Below are 18,050 nucleotides of genomic sequence, written 5' to 3' on the forward strand. Positions count from 1 at the left end.
GTCGGTGAACATTCAGTCCATTTTTATTCAAGCTGTAAGCTTATCAAAAAAGTAGTAACTCAAAATTTCAAAAGAATCTTCCTACAATTAGTATTCAAACACTAGTACTACATTATCTAGGAGTAGAACACCGGAAGTAAGTTAGTCTGTCCTACTTCCAGTTTGAGGCCGATGCCTTAGGAAAGTATATTGCTATAGCAAGCTATAGCAAACTTTCCAATAAGGTGAAGGACAATGGACGTATGACAGACGGAAACTTTTTAACTTAAGGTATCTGCATACAAGGTAAGAAGCATTCAGGTCTTCTACTCTACTTTCTGAAATATAAAGCTTTATACAAATAGTTAACACCGCCACTGCTGGATAGTAATCCTTTTTACTCGCATACTACGATTTTCGTCACAGTTGAGACAAAAAAATGGTAAAATTTCTTCATCTTAGGTCATTAACTCTTACAGAAGTGGTCTGGCAGTTTTGATGTAAATAGACAGTAGGTAGATCTCAACATTCTGAACAATTCTGCCCGTGTCAGCTGTAGATTTTCTAAAGCTATAGATATATATTCAAGATAATAGACAAAACTTATAACTCCTATGTTCTAATTCTAACCATGTTGGTTGGCAAGCAGAATCATCGGACACAATTTTAAAATACCAAAATGATGATTGTGTCCAAGTCTGGTTAAATTTGGCCCATTGGTTTAAGAGAAGATTTTTGTAAAAGTTAACAGATGACGGCAACGGATGCCAAGTGAAAAGAATAACTCACTTGGCCCTTCGTGCCAGGTGAGCTTAAAAAATTTGTAAGGGTTCCGCGGAACCCAGTGTCTCGCCTACTTTTTCTGTTAATGGCAGGCTCAACAAAAATGAGGAAGTAAATCAATAAAAATATTCCTCTTGATACTATCTTTTGATTGTAAGAAGCTTCTGTCCAAGTTTGGTAAAAATCCAGGATAGTTTATGAATCTAATAAATGTTAAAAAACTTTAACTGCAGACTGAATGTAATGTTAACTGGAAGAAAACAAAATTTCCTTCTAGATACTAGCATTTGATCATAAACAAGCTTCTGTCCAAGTTTGGTACAAATCCAAAATAGTATAAGAAAGTTATTAAAATTTTAAAAACTGTAACCATAGAGTGAATGTGTTGTTTCCTGGCAGAAAATCTAAGTCCATTCAAAAGTAAAATACGGGAAAATGGATTTATTTTTTTACAAAATTTCCTTCTAGATACTAGCTTATAATCATAAACAAGCTTCTGTCCAAGTTTGGTAGAAACCCAGGATAGTTTAAGAAAGTTATTAAAATTTTAAAAACTTTAACCACAGAGTGAATATAATATTTCCCGGCAGAAAAACTAAGTCCATTTATAAGTAAAATACGGAAAAAATGAAATTTTATTTTTACAAAATTTACTTCTGGATACTATCTTATGATCATAAATAAGCTTCTGTCCAAGTTTGGTAGAAATCCAGGATAGTTTAAGAAAGTTATTAAAATTTCAAAAACTTTAACCACAGAGTGAATATTTGTGGACGCCGCCGACGACGCCGACGGAATGTAGGATCGCTATGTCTCGCTTTTTCGACTAAAGTCGAAGGCTCGACAAAAAGTGTAGACAAGTACAATTTTCATGATATTTTCTGAGGGCTGTATTTCTATAAAAAAAAATTGTGAATCAAAACAATCTTCAAATCATCTTTATATACAGATGTCCTAAAAATCAGCTCAAGGTCTGTAGGCATCATTGAAAAGTGTCCCGACTTTAAGCCCAAGTGTCATAACTAAACCAATATTTTAAACCAATCAACCTGAACCAAACCTCAATTTCATTTGTAAGTCATCATTATACACTAATAGGCCAAATATCAAATTACTATCTGTAGTGACAGTCATCATGAAAAAAGGTCTTGACAATTTGTTCATTTCATAATGAGGAAAGGACAGAAAAATATTCCCTGTTTCTTAATGCAAGGAGATAAAAATAAAATATCTTGGTTAATTAAAGAGCCTTAGAGGTCAAGCATAAAATTAAGTAGCAATCAAATATGATGTTCTTCAAACACTTTGAGTTAGAAATCTATAATACAAAGTAACATCGCAAACAATCATTTTTTTCTTGCAAAAACAACAAAAATAAAAAGTCATGAAATTTAAGCTACAGTAGTTGATATTCTAACATAGTAACAAATTAAAAATAAAGATTTTAAATGTGGAGGCTATGATCATTTTATTTTATTTGGAGGCTATGATTATTTTATTTTACCTCTCTTGTTCTTTTTCTTTTTCTGCAACTGTAACAAAACTCTCTTCTCTTTTGATTTCATTCACTCTGTTTGGTATTTTAACAGGTGCCTGCAATACATATAAAATTAAGGGATGTCAAGGAGTACTCCAGTATAGTTTGGTAGTATCCATCCAGTATTGAATACTATTATACTAATACTTGCCTGCGTCCTTCCTTCTTTTCATAAAATTGATTTTCCAGAGAATGTAACTTTATCTAAAAATATGTTTGTCTATTGTAAGTAATTCCTATCAAACTACCTTAAGTAGAAAACTTAACATTGTAAATTGGTATTTATTGAAAGTCACTGGACCATGGCAGGGCATCTAGTTGTCAAACTGATATGTACTGATAGTAATGCAAATTTATAGAAAATATCATTGATCTATCACAAATATTTCCTACCAAACTGACTTAAGTGGAAACTTAACATTGAAAATTGCTTATTAATTGAAAGATGATGATGAACTATGATCTAGGGTGCAGGGCCTCAAAATAGTCGTAAAACTGATATGTACTGTTAGTAATGCATTTTTTATAGAAAATATCATTGATCTCTCACAAATAGTTCCTATCAAACTGATTTAAGCAGAAACTTATCATTGAAAATTGCTTAGTAATACATGTAGAAAGTCAATGGACCATGACCTAGGGGGCAGGGCCTCAAAATAGTTGTCAAACTGATATGAACTGATATTTATCCAACTTTATAGAAAATATCACTGATCTATCACAAGTAGTTCCTTTCAAACTAACTCAAGCAGAAACTTAACACTGAAATATATATATTAATAAATTAAAAGTCACTGGACCATGCTTTAGCAGACAGGGCTTCAAAATAGTCGTCAAACTGATATGTACTGATAGTAATGCAACTCATACAAAATATCACTGATCTATCAGAAGTAGTTCCTATCAAACTAACTTAAGCAAAAAACTTTACAATTGTTGATGATGTGGTTGCCTGAAAAGCAATTCCTATGTCTCGCCTTGCGTGACTTTCGTTGCAGGCGACACAAATACAAACAGATTCCTGCTCCAACATGAAGAAGATCGTCTATATTTTCACCAATATTAGTCAAATAAAGGCAGAATATTATATATATATATTTCTTATTAAAAACAGACAGATTCCTGCTCCTAATGAAGAAGATCCTCTTTATGTTCACTTATATTGGTCAAATAAAGGAAGCATATCATATGTATTTTTATTAATAACAAGAGTGCACATGCTGAAATGTTGCGCCTTCTTTACTAACCATTGATATTATGTTGAAAGTTCTAAATATAAAGCTTTACTAAAACTATGACATAAACTTAACATGATCCAAGAAAATGAGGTCACAGGTCAGATAAACCAAACTGAAAATACATGTACATTTACAATCATTCCATACACCAAATATGCTTTAGATATACATGTAGTTGACCTATTGCACAACTTAGAAACAAAATTAACCAGGAAAACTTAACATTGATCAATGAACCATGCAATTAGGTCAAGGTCAGATGAACCCTGCCAGACAGACATGTATACCTTACAATCATTACATGCTTTAAATTTAGTTGACCTTTTGCATAAAGTATCCAAGAAACAAACTTAACCAGGAAAAATTAAAATTGACCAATGAACCATGAAAACGTGGTCATGGTCAGATGATAATTGCCAGACAGACATATACACCTTACAATCATTCCATACACCAAACATAGTTGACCTATAATGAGTATTGCTAAAAGTATAAGAAAAACAGACCAAATAAAATGCTTCGCTGGGCGCAGCTTGATACGACCGCAGAGGTCGAACCCTGAACAGTTGGGGCAAGTATGGACACAACATTCAAGCTTGATACAGCTCTGAATTTGGATTGTGATTAAATATTTGACACAGCATAGGTTTCTGACACAGAAAGAATGTGGTCTAAGAACTTCAATTTTTTTAATTTACCTATTATGGTCCAATGTCCAAAATCAAAATACATGGTTAGATTCAGCATATCAAAGAACCCCATATATTCAATGTTTGTTGAAATCAAACAAAGTTTAGTTTTGGACCCCAACTTGGACAAACTTGAAAACTGGTCCCATAATCAAAAATCTAAACACATGTTTAGATTCAGCATATCAAAGTACCCCAAGAATTCAATTTTTGTTAAAATCAAACTAAGTTTAATTTTGGACCCTTTGGACCTTAATGTAGACCTATTTAAAAAACTGGACCAAAAATTAAAAATCTAAAAACACGGTTACATTTGGCATAACAAAGAACCCCAATAATTCAATTTTTGATGAAATCAAACAAAGTTTAATTTTGGACCCTTTTGTCCTCAATATGAACCAATTTGATAGCGGGCCCACAAATAAAAAATCTAAATACATGGTAAGATTCAGCATATCAAAGAACCCCATATATTCAATTTTTGTTGAAATCAAACAAAGTTTAATTTTGGACCCCAATTTGGACCAACTTGAAAACTTGGCCAAAAATCTAAAATCTAAATACATGTTTAGATTCAGCATATCAAAGAACCCCAAGAATTCAATTTTTGTTAAAATCAAACTAAGTTTAATTTTGGACCCTTTGGACCTTAATGTAGACCTATTTAAAAAACTGGACCCAAAATTAAAAATCTAAAAACACGGTTACATTTGGCATATCAAAGAACCCCAATAATTCAATTTTTGATGAAATCAAACAAAGTTTAATTTTGGACCCTTTTGACCTCAATATGAACCAATTTGATAGCGGGCCCACAAATAAAAAATCTAAATACATGGTAAGATTCAGCATATCAAAGAACCCCACATATTAATTTTTTGTTGAAATCAAACAAAGTTTAATTTTGGACCCCAATTTGGACCAACTTGAAAACTTGGCCAAAAATCTAAAATCTAAATACATGTTTAGATTCAGCATATCAAAGAACCCCAAGAATTCAATTTTTGTTAAAATCAAACTAAGTTTAATTTTGGACCCTTTGGACCTTAATGTAGACCAATTTAAAAATGGGACCCAAAATAAAAAAATCTAAATACACGGTTAGATTTGGCATATCAAAGAACCCCAATAATTCAATTTTTGATGAAATCAAACAAAGTTTAATTTTGGACCCTTTTGACCTCAATATGAACCAATTTGATAGCGGGGTCCACAAATAAAAAATCTTAATACATGGTTAGATTCAGCATATCAAAGAACCCCATATATTCAATTTTTGTTGAAATCAAACAAAGTTTAATTTTGGACCCCAATTTGGACCAACTTGAAAACTGGGCCAAAAATCAAAAATCTAAATACATGTTTAGATTCAGCATATCAAAGAACCCCATATATTCAATTTTTGTTAAAATCAAACAAAGTTTAATTTTGGACCCTTTGGACCTTAATGTAGACCAATTTGAAAATTGGACCCAAAATTAAAAATCTAAATACACGGTTAGATTTGGCATAACAAATAAATAAATGTGGTCAAAGATTTTACAAATCTAATGTGCCATACTGTGCAATTAAAGATTACTTCTTGAAATTTTTCAATATTTGAAATTTGAAAAAAAAATAATATTTGAAGAATAATTCTTTTTAATTTCTGAAATCTGAAATGAGAAAAAATTGACCCCCCACAATTTCTTTTTACCCCCCCCCCCCCCTTTTTTCCCCCAAAAATTCTTTCCCTCAAGATATGGTCATAATCTCAATTCAAATTTCCAATGGAGTTTGCAACCATAATTACCCATTTAAATTTACCATAGTGCTAACTTAATCTATTTTATAATAGAATTTAAAATATAGTGTCAAATCTTTCATATGGATTTTTTTGTAAAAAAAAAGTTGCAGATATGTTTACTGGTCTTCCTTTATAAATATGCATTTCTTTAAACATAATTTAAAAGCAGTGTAAGGAAAGTAACCAAAACGTTGTATTTGGATTACCTCCCTTACACTGTTTTAAATTATCTTAATTGTTCATTAACCATTACTATATACATAATTTAAAAGGGAGATAATTTCAATGATGTATTTGATTTATCTCCCTTACACTGCTTTAAATTATGTTTTGTACTAAAGTATTTGTCCATTAACTAGGACAACCTTGTTTTTCCCCCTTTTTTGCCCCTAATTCTTAAACGGTTCGAGCCATAACCCCCCAAAGCAAATCCTAACCATCCCTTTGTGGTATGGAAACCTGTAGTATAATTTCAGAGAGATCCATACACCGTTCCACAGTTATTGTCTGGAAACTAGAAAATGCTTATTTTTGGCCCCTTTTTGGCCCCTAATTCCTTAACTGTTGGTACCATAACCCCCAAAATCAATCCCCACCTTCCTTTTGTGGTATTGAACCTTATGGTAAAATTTCATAGAGATCCATTCACTTAAACTAAAGTTAGAGTGCAAAAACTAATGCGTCTTCGGACGACAACGCCGGACGACGACAACGACGACGACACCAACGTCATACCAATATACGACCACAAAAATTTTTTTGCGGTCGTATAAAAACAAAAACTTAACATTGAGCAATGAACTGTAAAAATGAGGTCAAGGTCAAATAAAACATGCAAGACTGACATGTACATCGTAAAATATTTTCATACACCAATTATAGATGATCTATTGCATACAGTGTTAGAAAAACAGACAAAAACACAATAACTTAACTATAACCACTGAACCATGAAAATGAGGTCAAGGTCAGATCTATGACACCTGCCAGTTGGACATGTACACCTTACAATCATTCCATACACCAAATATAGTAGACCTATTGCTTATAGTATCTGAGATATGGACTTTACCACGAAAACTTAACCTTGTTCACTGATCCATGAAATGAGGTTGAGGTCAAGTGAAAACTGTCTGAAGGGCATGAGGACCTTGCATGGTATGCACATACCAAATATAGTTATCCTAGCCTATTACTCATAATAAGAGAGAAATTAACAATACTAAAAATCTTAACTTTTTTTTCAAGTAGTCACTGAACCATGAAAATGAGGTCAAGGACAATGGACATATGACAGATGGAAACTTCATAATATAAGGCATATATATACAAAGTATGAAGGATCCAGGTATTCTACCTTCTGAAATATCAAGCTTTTAAGAAGTTAGCTAACGCACCGCCAGATCATTATCCCTATGTCGAGCTTTCTGTGACAGAAGTAGCAGGCTCAACAAAAACAGACAGATTCCTACCCCAAAATGAAGAAGATCCTCTTTATTTTCACTAATATTGGTCAAATAAGATAAGCATAACCCTAACCCTAATTGCTTACATTCACTTCATTTGAACTTTGGTGGATAGTTGTCTCATTGGCAATCATACCACATCTCCTTATTTTTATATGTCGTATGTATATCATAAAAATAAATCACTGACTTGAATGAACCATTTAATAACTACCAATACTTACAGCTGTGGGAGAATTGAGAGACAGTGAACTAGAACTGAATCTTCTAATCCGTGAAGTATCACCAGCTTGTCTGAAGGTCTGTGTATGACTATGATGACTAAAACAGAAAGGATTTAAAGAATGTAATGTACTGACATGAACAAAAATACTGTAATGTACTGACATGAACAAAAACACTGTAATGTACCGACATGAACAAAAACACTGTAATATAATGACATGAACAAAAACACTGTAATGTACTGACATGAACAAAAACACTGTAATGTACCGACATGAACAAAAACACTGTAATATAATGACATGAACAAAAACACTGTAATGTACTGACATGACCAAAACACTGTCATAGACTGACATGAACAAAAACACTGAAACATACTGACATGAACAAAAACACTGTAATGTACTGACATGAACAAAAATACTGTAATGTACTGACATGAATAAAAATACTGTAATGTACTGACATGAACATAAACACTGTCATAGACTGACATGAACAAAAACACTGAAACATACTGACATGAACAAAAACACTGTAATGTACTGACATGAACAAAAATACTGTAATGTACTGACATGAACATTCACACTGTAATGTACTGACATGAACATAAACACTTTAATGTACTGACATGAACAAAAATACTGTCATGTACTGACATGAACATAAACACTGTAATGTACTGACATGAACAAAAACACTGTCATGTACTGACATGAACAATCAAAGCACTGTAAGCGCTGTAGGCAGTTAACCAAAAACCAAGGCAAACGTAATTATGAAAACTGTGGCAATGTTGCTTCAATTTTTTTTTAAGATTTGTAAGAACAAACATTAAACAATCGTATATTGTACATTTATGTTCAATAAATGAATTGATTATTAAGGCAAATTAATTAATATTTCATCAAGGTTTTCAAAAGCAACTCATATATCAATGTAAATGACCCCCATCTTCATCCCCAAGTGCATGATGTGACTCCATACCTAGTTTGGAATAAAATGACAGGTGATTATAAAACAGTTGGTCAAACATTCTTGGGCTTTACACTGCTTGAAAGATTTAAATGTTTTCTTTAAAATGAGCCATAAATGAAAATTATGATAGGCCCAGAAATAATTTAATAAACAATTAAAGTAAATTCAATAATCTAGACTCATTTTTTGCATCAAATTTTTTTTATAATAAACAAGAAATAATTGTAACAGGATGCCGTTACGAAGTCTCCCAAACAAAGCCCCCATAATTCGTCATTCCTATGGTCTCCTGACATTGGGCAAAGTCCAGTTCATATTGGTTTGGTCTAGTAAAGTGATATGCATATGTGACACCAAGGAGATTGACCCTGTATGTCATTCAAATCTTTTTGAAATGATGAACAGGAATAAATATGGTTTAGATGTGGGTATCTCGACCGTTTACAAGTTCTCAAACAGGAGGGGGTGGGGTGACCCCAGGGACTCCCCCTATATTTCATTTGATTTGTTATATTGTCCCATACATGAATACATATGGTTTAGGGGTGGGGATCTCGAGCATTTCCAAGTTCTCAAACAGGAGGGGGTGGGGTGACCCCAGGGACTCCCCCTATATTTCATTTGATTTGTTATATTGTCCCATACATGAATACATATGGTTTAAGGGTGGGGATCTCGACCATTTCCAAGATCTCAAACAGGATGCGGTGGGGTGACCCCAGGGACTCCCCAAATATTTCATTTGATTTGTTATATTGTCCCATACATGAATATATATGGTTTAGGGGTGGGGATCTTGACTGTTTACAAGTTCTCAAACAAGAGGGGGTGGGGTGTCCCCATGGACTCCCCCTATATTTCATTTGATTTGTTTTATTGTCCAATACATTAATATATATGGTTTAGGGGTGGGGATCTCGACCATTTCCAAGTTATCAAACAGGAGGGGGTGGGGTGACCCGAGGAACTCCCCATATATTTCATTTGATTTGTTATATTGTCCCATACATGAATATATATGGTTTAGGGTTGGGGATCTTGACTGTTTACAAGTTCTCAAGCAGGAGGGGCGGGGGTGTCCCCAGGGACTCCCCATATATTTCATTTGATTTGTTTTATTGTCCCATACATGAATGTATATGGTTTAGGGGTGGGGATCTCAACCATTTCCAAGTTCTCAAACAGGAGGGCTTGGGGTAACCCCAGGGACTCTCCCTATATTTCATTTGGTTTGTTATATTGTCCCATACATGAATATATATGGTTTAGGGGTGGGGATCTCGACCGTTTACAAGTTCTAAAACAGGAGGGGGTGGGGTGACCCCAGGAACTCATTCTATATTTCATTTTTGATTTGTTTTTTTGTCCCATACATGAATATATATGGTTTAGGGGTGGGGATCTCAACCATTTCCAAGTTCTCAAACAGGAGGGGGTGGGACGATACTGGGGACTCCCCCAAATTATTTTCATTTGATTTCTTTTATTGTCCCATTCAAGTATATATATTTTAAGTGTGGGTATCTCGTCCGTTTACAATTTCTCAAACAGGAGGGGGTTGGGTGACCCCAGGGACTCCCCTATATTTCATTTGATTTGTTATATTGTCCCATACATGAATACATATGGTTTAGGGGTGGGGATCTCGACTGTTTGCAAGTTCTCAAACAGAAAGGGGTGGGGTGACCCCATGGACTCCCCCTATATTTCATTTGTTTTGTTATATTGTCCCATACATGAATATATATGGTTAAGGGGTGGGGATCTCGACCGTTTACAAGTTCTCAAACAGGAGGGGTTGGGGTGACCCCAGGGACTCCCCATATATTTCATTTGATTTGTTTTATTGTCCCATACATGAATATATATGGTTTAGGGGTGGGGATCTCGACCATTTCCAAGTTATCAAACAGGAGGGGGTTAGGTGACCCGAGGAACTCCCCATATATTTCATTTGATTTGTTATATTGTCCCATACATGAATATATATGGTTTAGGGGTGGGGGTCTTGACTGTTTACAAGTTCTCAAACAGGAGGGGCGGGGGTGTCCCCAGGGACTCCCCATATATTTCATTTGATTTGTTTTATTGTCCCATACATGAATGTATATGGTTAAGGGGTGGGGATCTCAACCATTTCCAAGTTATCAAACAGAAAGGGGGGGGGTGACCCGAAGAACTCCCCATATATTTCATTTGATTTGTTATATTGTCCCATACATGAATATATATGGTTTAGGGGTGGGGATCTTGACTGTTTACAAGTTCTCAAACAGGAGGGGCGGGGGTGTCCCCAGGGACTCCCCTATATTTCATTTGATTTGTTTTATTGTCCCATACATGAATGTATATGGTTTAGGGGTGGGGATCTCAACCATTTCCAAGTTCTCAAACAGGAGGGGTTGGGGTGACCCCAGGGACTCCCCATATATTTCATTTGATTTGTTATATTGTCCCATACATGAATATATATGGTTTAGGGGTGGGGATCTCGACCGTTTACAAGTTCTCAAACAGGAGGGGGTGGGGTGACCCCAGGGACTCACTCTATATTTCATTTTTGATTTGTTTTATTGTCCCATATATGAATATATATGGTTTAGGGGTGGGGATCGACTATTTCCAAGTTCTCAAACAGGAGGGGGTGGGACGGTACTGGGGACTCCCCCAAATTATTTTCATTTGATTTCTTTTATTGTCCCATTCAAGTATATATATTGTTTAGGGGTGGGGAACGCGACGGTTTACAAGATAAAAGTACATCTTCAAATTGAAGGGGGTTGGGATGACCCCCAGGGACTCACCCTATATTTTGGTTGATTTTTTGTATTGTCCTGTTCTCATTACTGAAGACTGCATGTGTCTATCACCTACTGAGTCATTTGAAAATTTAAAAATATAAAAATCCCATAGGGTTCTATAGTAAACCCCTCCCTTCTTGAGGCCCCTCCAAATACCCCTAAATAGACCCCAATGCACAAACAAAAGATTAATGGCTCCGCTAGACTTGTTAGTCTCATATTTTTATGAAACCCTAAGTAAATCTGACAAACGGTCAAAGTTGTCTTCTTAGATGGTTTGAGTGGATTCGGTCCGACTTGTCTCGGGGACGAGTTGTCCACATTACCATTTTGCCATTTGGGAAATATAAACGACTTGTAATTACCGATTTTCGGCGATGAAATATTTCATACAATTGTTCTTTGACATCGTAGCCAAAAGCACAGGGGATAATAAACTACGTACGGATTTCTATTGAGCACTACTTCCTATGTGCAACTTCAAAAGTTTTGGGTAGTTCCACGATCATTTAAGGTTTTTCTGGTCATATTTTTTGTATTCCAGAAATAAAAGTATTAAAAAAATGTCCAATTAGTTATAAATAACATAATAGCCAGCTAGATAATAACAATGGCACGTATTTCAACATTTATTGGGTAGAACACAAATCTAGGGTGCTCGCATAAGGCAGCTTAACTGCCTAAAAATACTGTAATGTACTGACATGAACAAAAATACTGTAATGTACTGACATGAACATAAACACTGTCATGGACTGACATGAACAAAAACACTGTCATGGACTGACATGAACAAAAACACTGTAATGTACTGACATGAACAAAAACACTAATGTACTGACATGAACAAAATTACTGTAATGTACTGACATGAACATAAACACTGTAATGTACTGACATGAACATAAACACTGTCATGGACTGACATGAACAAAAACACTGAAACATACTGACATGAACAAAAACACTGTAATGTACTGACATGAACAAAAATACTGTAATGTACTGACATGAACATAAACACTGTCATGGACTGACATGAACAAAAACACTGTAATGTACTGACATGAACAAAAACACTGTAATGTACTGACATGAAAAAAAATACTGTAATATACTGACATGAACATTAACACTGTAATGTACTGACATGAACATAAACACTGTCATGGACTGACATGAACATAAACACTGTCATGGACTGACATGAACAAAAACACTGAAACATACTGACATGAACAAAAACACTGTAATGTACTGACATGAACAAAAATACTGTAATGTACTGACATGAACATAAACACTGTCATGGACTGACATGAACATAAACACTGTCATGGACTGACATGAACAAAAACATTGTAATGTACTGACATGAACATATACACTGTAATGTACTGACATGAATATAAACACTGTAATGTACTGACATGAACATAAACACTTTAATGTACTGACATGACCAAAACCCTGTAATGTTCTGACATGACCAAAAACACTGTATTGTACTGACATGAACAAAAACACAGCATCAACAGTTGAACCTTAATGAATAGAGCATCAAAACCATTGATATCTTGAACACCATTTTACTATCTAAATTTTTTAAGTCTGTACTATTCAATGAAATCAAAAACATAGATATATATTGCAATCAGGCTCACAGATGCAGAATTGTCCTGGCGCCAATTTGTCTAGAATTTGAAATGCTACATGTGTTATGACACAGTCCGCGGACAGAGAAATGAGAGGGGAAAAAAAAAATTTTCTCACTCTGAGATGATCAGTTTTTGTTCTTTGTTTTAAATTATACAAACACAATCAGAAAAAACTAAATCCGATATCAACAGATTTCAGGTTGCACTTTGTAAATACAGCTGTTTCTCAAACCACGGTGCTTTTGGGGAGATATAGAATATTCATAGATAATTAATTTTGTTTACATACTGGTTCCCAGTTATGATCTCTATGTTTCATCTCGTAGAGACATAACTTGGATATGTTACCAGTAAATATACATATGCATATTGATTATACTGAAATCTGTGGTAATCCTACAGTCAAGGTAGGGATAGTTAAGCAATTTAGTGTTAGTTTAAACTCTTAGAAGTTCGGGGCATATAAACATTGAAAATATGCTGCAAAGCCCTATATTTTGACCTTTGAAAAAAATTGTAGTGCATATGAACTTTCCATTCTAGGATATGATTTTTTTCAAATCTTCATAGTAAAAGTGGTACAGTTTTAACCGTAAAAGGAGGTATCAACTTTACTAATAACTATTTCTAGGCATCTCAATAAATACTAAATACTATATATAGCCGATAGCCCAGCAATACTGGTGGACCCCATATTTTATTAATTTAAATATAATTGATAAACACAGTATACATAAAGCATAAGTATCAATGCACAATAAATTCACTTTCATTAAAGAGTTCAATAGAATAATTAGTAAATTGTGTTCAAAAATATTTTGCTCTGTCATCAACGATCCCGCCGGCCAGGAAAAACCAACAAAAACGAGTCACCTCGGTCAAACTCCATTTAAACTGCAGTCAAAAGACTACATTTTAAATAAAGTGGAAAATGTGGGAAACCTGTGTCCAAACCCAAATGCTCGGAAGACCGTCTCGAGAGTTATACTTGGACTGTATATAAAGTAAATATACTATCTATATGTAATAAGTAATAATTTAAGTTACTCTTTAGTAAAATATCTAATTCCTACTAAATACAAATTAGAATAACAATACAATTGAAAATGAACTTTATTTCACTGTTGTCCAGTCTGATGCTTGGCTAGAAGTGACCAACAAGGGAAAATATTCCCGCTAAATATCAATATCACGTGATATGTATATATATACGTGCACATACGAAGTACCCGTATCAATAGTAATCACTAGTACCGTTATTACAGTAATTTCCCACTATACTATCGAACCGTTGGAAATTATAATTCCTATGGGAAATTGCATTGTCAATATTTACAGAAATGCAACCTATATTGGGTGAAAAAAGAGAACATACAGAATTTAACCAAATTTGGTTTATCTCACAGATTTTAAAGAAATTAACTCAAATATGAAGTTTTATAAATATTTCATGAAGATTGAAAAAATCCTGGGCCTTAACTGTGATGACTCAGCATAAATTCACAGTTTACATTATGCATAGTTTACTTAAAGCCCTGAATGCAAAATAAATTCATAATATATGCATATTTGTAAGTTAAATTGTTTAGAAGTACTTATATTTACTCTTCGCAGTCATTGAAACTCATAGATCCTTCCTGAATATTATTGGTGGGGTGTTTTTGTCCTGTCGATAACCCAAAAGTAAGCTGTAACGCCTAAATCTGCTTTTTTGTCACAGCGGCATAAAAAATACAAGCTAGAAATTCAAAAATATCTCAACAAAACTTACAATAGTGTGTTCTATCCTGAATATGTACTAAATATTCTATATTGCTAGAAACAGCAGAATAATTTAGGAAATTTGAGGCCCAGGGGCAAAAAAAAGAGAAAATTGCCTACCCCTGGGTCATAAAACAAATAATTTAACTTGTTAATGCTATGATTTTATGATTTTAAAGGTCTTTATATAGAAAACAATAACTGTGCTTGGAAGTTATGCAAAACTCAGATGTTAGCAGTTATTTCTATTAAATTTAAAGTGAATTTATACATCAGACTGGTATCTGCATACATACAACTATTGCAAATATGGCTTTGTTTTAACACTTCTAGCTCATATATTAGCTAAATTATGTCAGATATATGGTTAGAGATGATACTGTTGTGACAAGAATTCTAAACTGACCATTTGAGGCAGAATTTATGAACTTTCATTAACAAATAGGCATACAGTAAAATGTGGACTGGAGACACAGGCATGATTGGATACTTTATATAATCTTGAATGTTGGAATGATTGACTGCTAAACATTACATTTATAGTATTAACAGGCTATTATTTGAACTTGGAATTATTTTTAATTATGAAATTTGTATAATTTCTTGTGTTTGAGATTTTTAATAAATTTTATGCTTATTCTGTATTTTAATGTTCTGTGCGGCGCACAACACTTTTTATTACAAAGAATATAGCACATTTTCAATAGAATGTACTGTGCCGCGCACAACACTATCTATACAAAATACATTGTGTGGAAAGTGTTATGCACCGCTCAAAACATTATAATACAGAATAAACATGGAATTCATTAAAAATTTCAAGCACAAGAAATTATGCAAATTCCATAATTAAAAATAATTCCAAGTTCAAATAATAGCCTGTTTATTCTGAAATGCTTTCAATATGTTATGAGAACAGTTTTAAACAGGTTCTAGGCATTTCATGTCAGAAAACATGCAAATAGGGTAAGCTGGCAATAATTTAAGTCTTGTTTTCAAATTCTTTAAAAAAATGAAACGGGGGAGGGGGTATAAAATGTACGGTAAAAGAAAACTTAGAGTTTATGCAGTGATTTTTATAAGGCTATAATTCTCATAAATAAGTTTTAATGTGAGAAAAAGTGTTTTCAGAGAGTTTTCTATTGGAATAAATGTTTGTATAGGTTGCATTTTGTAAATACAGCTGTTTCTCAAACCACGCCGCTTTTGGGGAGATATAGAATATTCATAGATAATTAATTTTGTTTACATACTGGTTCCCAGTTATGTTCTCTAGGTTTCATCTCGTAGAGACATAACTTGGGAATGTTACCAGTAAATATACATATGCATATTGTTTATACTGAAATCTGTGGTAATCCTACAGTCAAAGTAGGGATAGTTAAGCAATTTAGTGTTAGTTTAAACTCTTAGAAGTTCGGGGCAAATAAACAATGAAAATATGCAGCACAGCCCTATATTTTGACCTTTGAAAAAAATTGTAGTGCATATGAACTTTCCATTCTAGGATATGATTTTTTTCAAAACTTCATAGTCAAAGTGGTACAGTTTTAACCGTAAAAGGAATTCCAATGGGAAATTGCATTTTCAATATTTACAGAAATGCAACCTTCAGGTATGGCTGAAGTAAATTCTGTTCTTCTCCCATTTCCACTGTTCGCGGACTGTGTCTTAAACTTGTTGTAGTCGCTAATTAAATGTGGTTCCATATCAAAGCATGCCAGGAAATACAGCAACTGGACGTCATACATGTATGTCTCGTTTTTTATATAGATTAGACCGTTGGTTTTCCCGTTTGAATGGTTTTACACTAGTAATTTTTTGGGGCCCTTGATAGCTTACTGTTCAGTGTGAGCCAAGGCTCCGTGTTGAAGACAGTACTGTGACCTATAATGGTTTACTTTTATAAATTTTGACTTGGATGGAGAGTTGTCTCATTGGCACTCATACCACATCTTCTTATATCTACTAACTTTGACGTTATTCGATATATGACGTCATGCCTTGTCTATCCTTGATAATGTTACATTGGAGACCTATTGAAGAAAAAGATTACACTACGTAATCTTCGAAGTTTTATTTGAAAGAGATGCAGTGATAAACAAGTGCTTGCATAATTTATTAATGGGCACGTGTCCCACGGCAGCAAGAGGTTTAACATACATGTATCCCACATTGGCGTCTGCTGAAATTTCAAGTGAATAACCACTGCGGACTTCCAAAAACAGTCTCGAGATGATCCAAAAGAGGTGTGATACAGGGTTAAGATACAGGAGGTGTGATACAGGGAATGCCATAGAGGTCTGGAGTTTCCATCTTTATCAAATATTCAAAATCGCAATAACAAGTACTAAATATATGATAAAAATATATATCAAATGGATGTAGGATGGTTAGGAAATATCCACACTGTAGATGGTACTAAACATGCATGCTAAAGATATATTAATTGGATGTAGCTAACAGGTTAGGAAATATCCACATTGTAGATAGTACTAAAGATATATCAAATGAATTTACATTATAGCTAACAGGTTAGGAAATATCCACTGTTGATGGTACTGAAGATATATCAAATGGATGTAGCTAACAGGTTATGGAATATCAACACTGTAGATAGTCATGATACATGTAGTAGTCTTAAAGCACACATCTGATAAGGATTTACTGCCCTTTTCCCCATTAAAGAAAGAGCGTAGTTTAATTTTGGCAAGGTTAACTACCAGATTTATTTCCATTTGAAATTTTGAGATAGTTTAGGTGAATATCAGACCCTGTGGAATGCTAGAAAAATCCATGGTATGTTAGATGTTTTATAATTGATTATGTTGTTGGGTTGCAGTATTATGCAGTTTCCCATTGTCAAGGTCAGACAACATTTACACCATGCAATTATTGCATATACCCAATAGTTAACCTATTGCTTATAAATTATACATGTAGTACCTGAGAAATAGGGATAACCCTGAAAACTTATAGTAACATTAACAAAAGAACCATGAAAATAAGATCAAGGTCAGATGAACCCTACCAGAGAGACATGTACAATGTACATCTTCCAATTATTCCATACACATCATATATAGTTGACCAATTGCTTCTAGTATCTGATAAATGGACAATACCATCAGTCAGGGGTACTA

General features: G+C 33.9%; 1 protein-coding gene across 8 annotated transcripts in view; it reads right to left on the reverse strand.

Moving 5' to 3' along the window:
* LOC127737235 (P2R1A-PPP2R2A-interacting phosphatase regulator 1-like) overlaps positions 1-18,050 on the reverse strand; it is a 50,880-nt gene that overhangs the window by 31,072 nt on the left and 1,758 nt on the right. For all 8 annotated transcript variants that reach the window (XM_052247781.1, XM_052247775.1, XM_052247776.1 and 5 more), the window contains exons 2-3: positions 7,703-7,799; positions 2,267-2,355 (exon numbers count right to left, since the gene is read on the reverse strand). In XM_052247781.1, coding sequence (XP_052103741.1) covers positions 2,267-2,355; positions 7,703-7,799 — 186 coding nt within the window. The remainder of the gene's footprint in view (positions 1-2,266; positions 2,356-7,702; positions 7,800-18,050) is intronic.

Source organism: Mytilus californianus, unplaced genomic scaffold (assembly GCF_021869535.1).
Source record: "Mytilus californianus isolate M0D057914Y unplaced genomic scaffold, xbMytCali1.0.p SCAF_4, whole genome shotgun sequence".
Classification (NCBI taxonomy): Eukaryota; Metazoa; Mollusca; class Bivalvia; order Mytilida; family Mytilidae; genus Mytilus; species Mytilus californianus.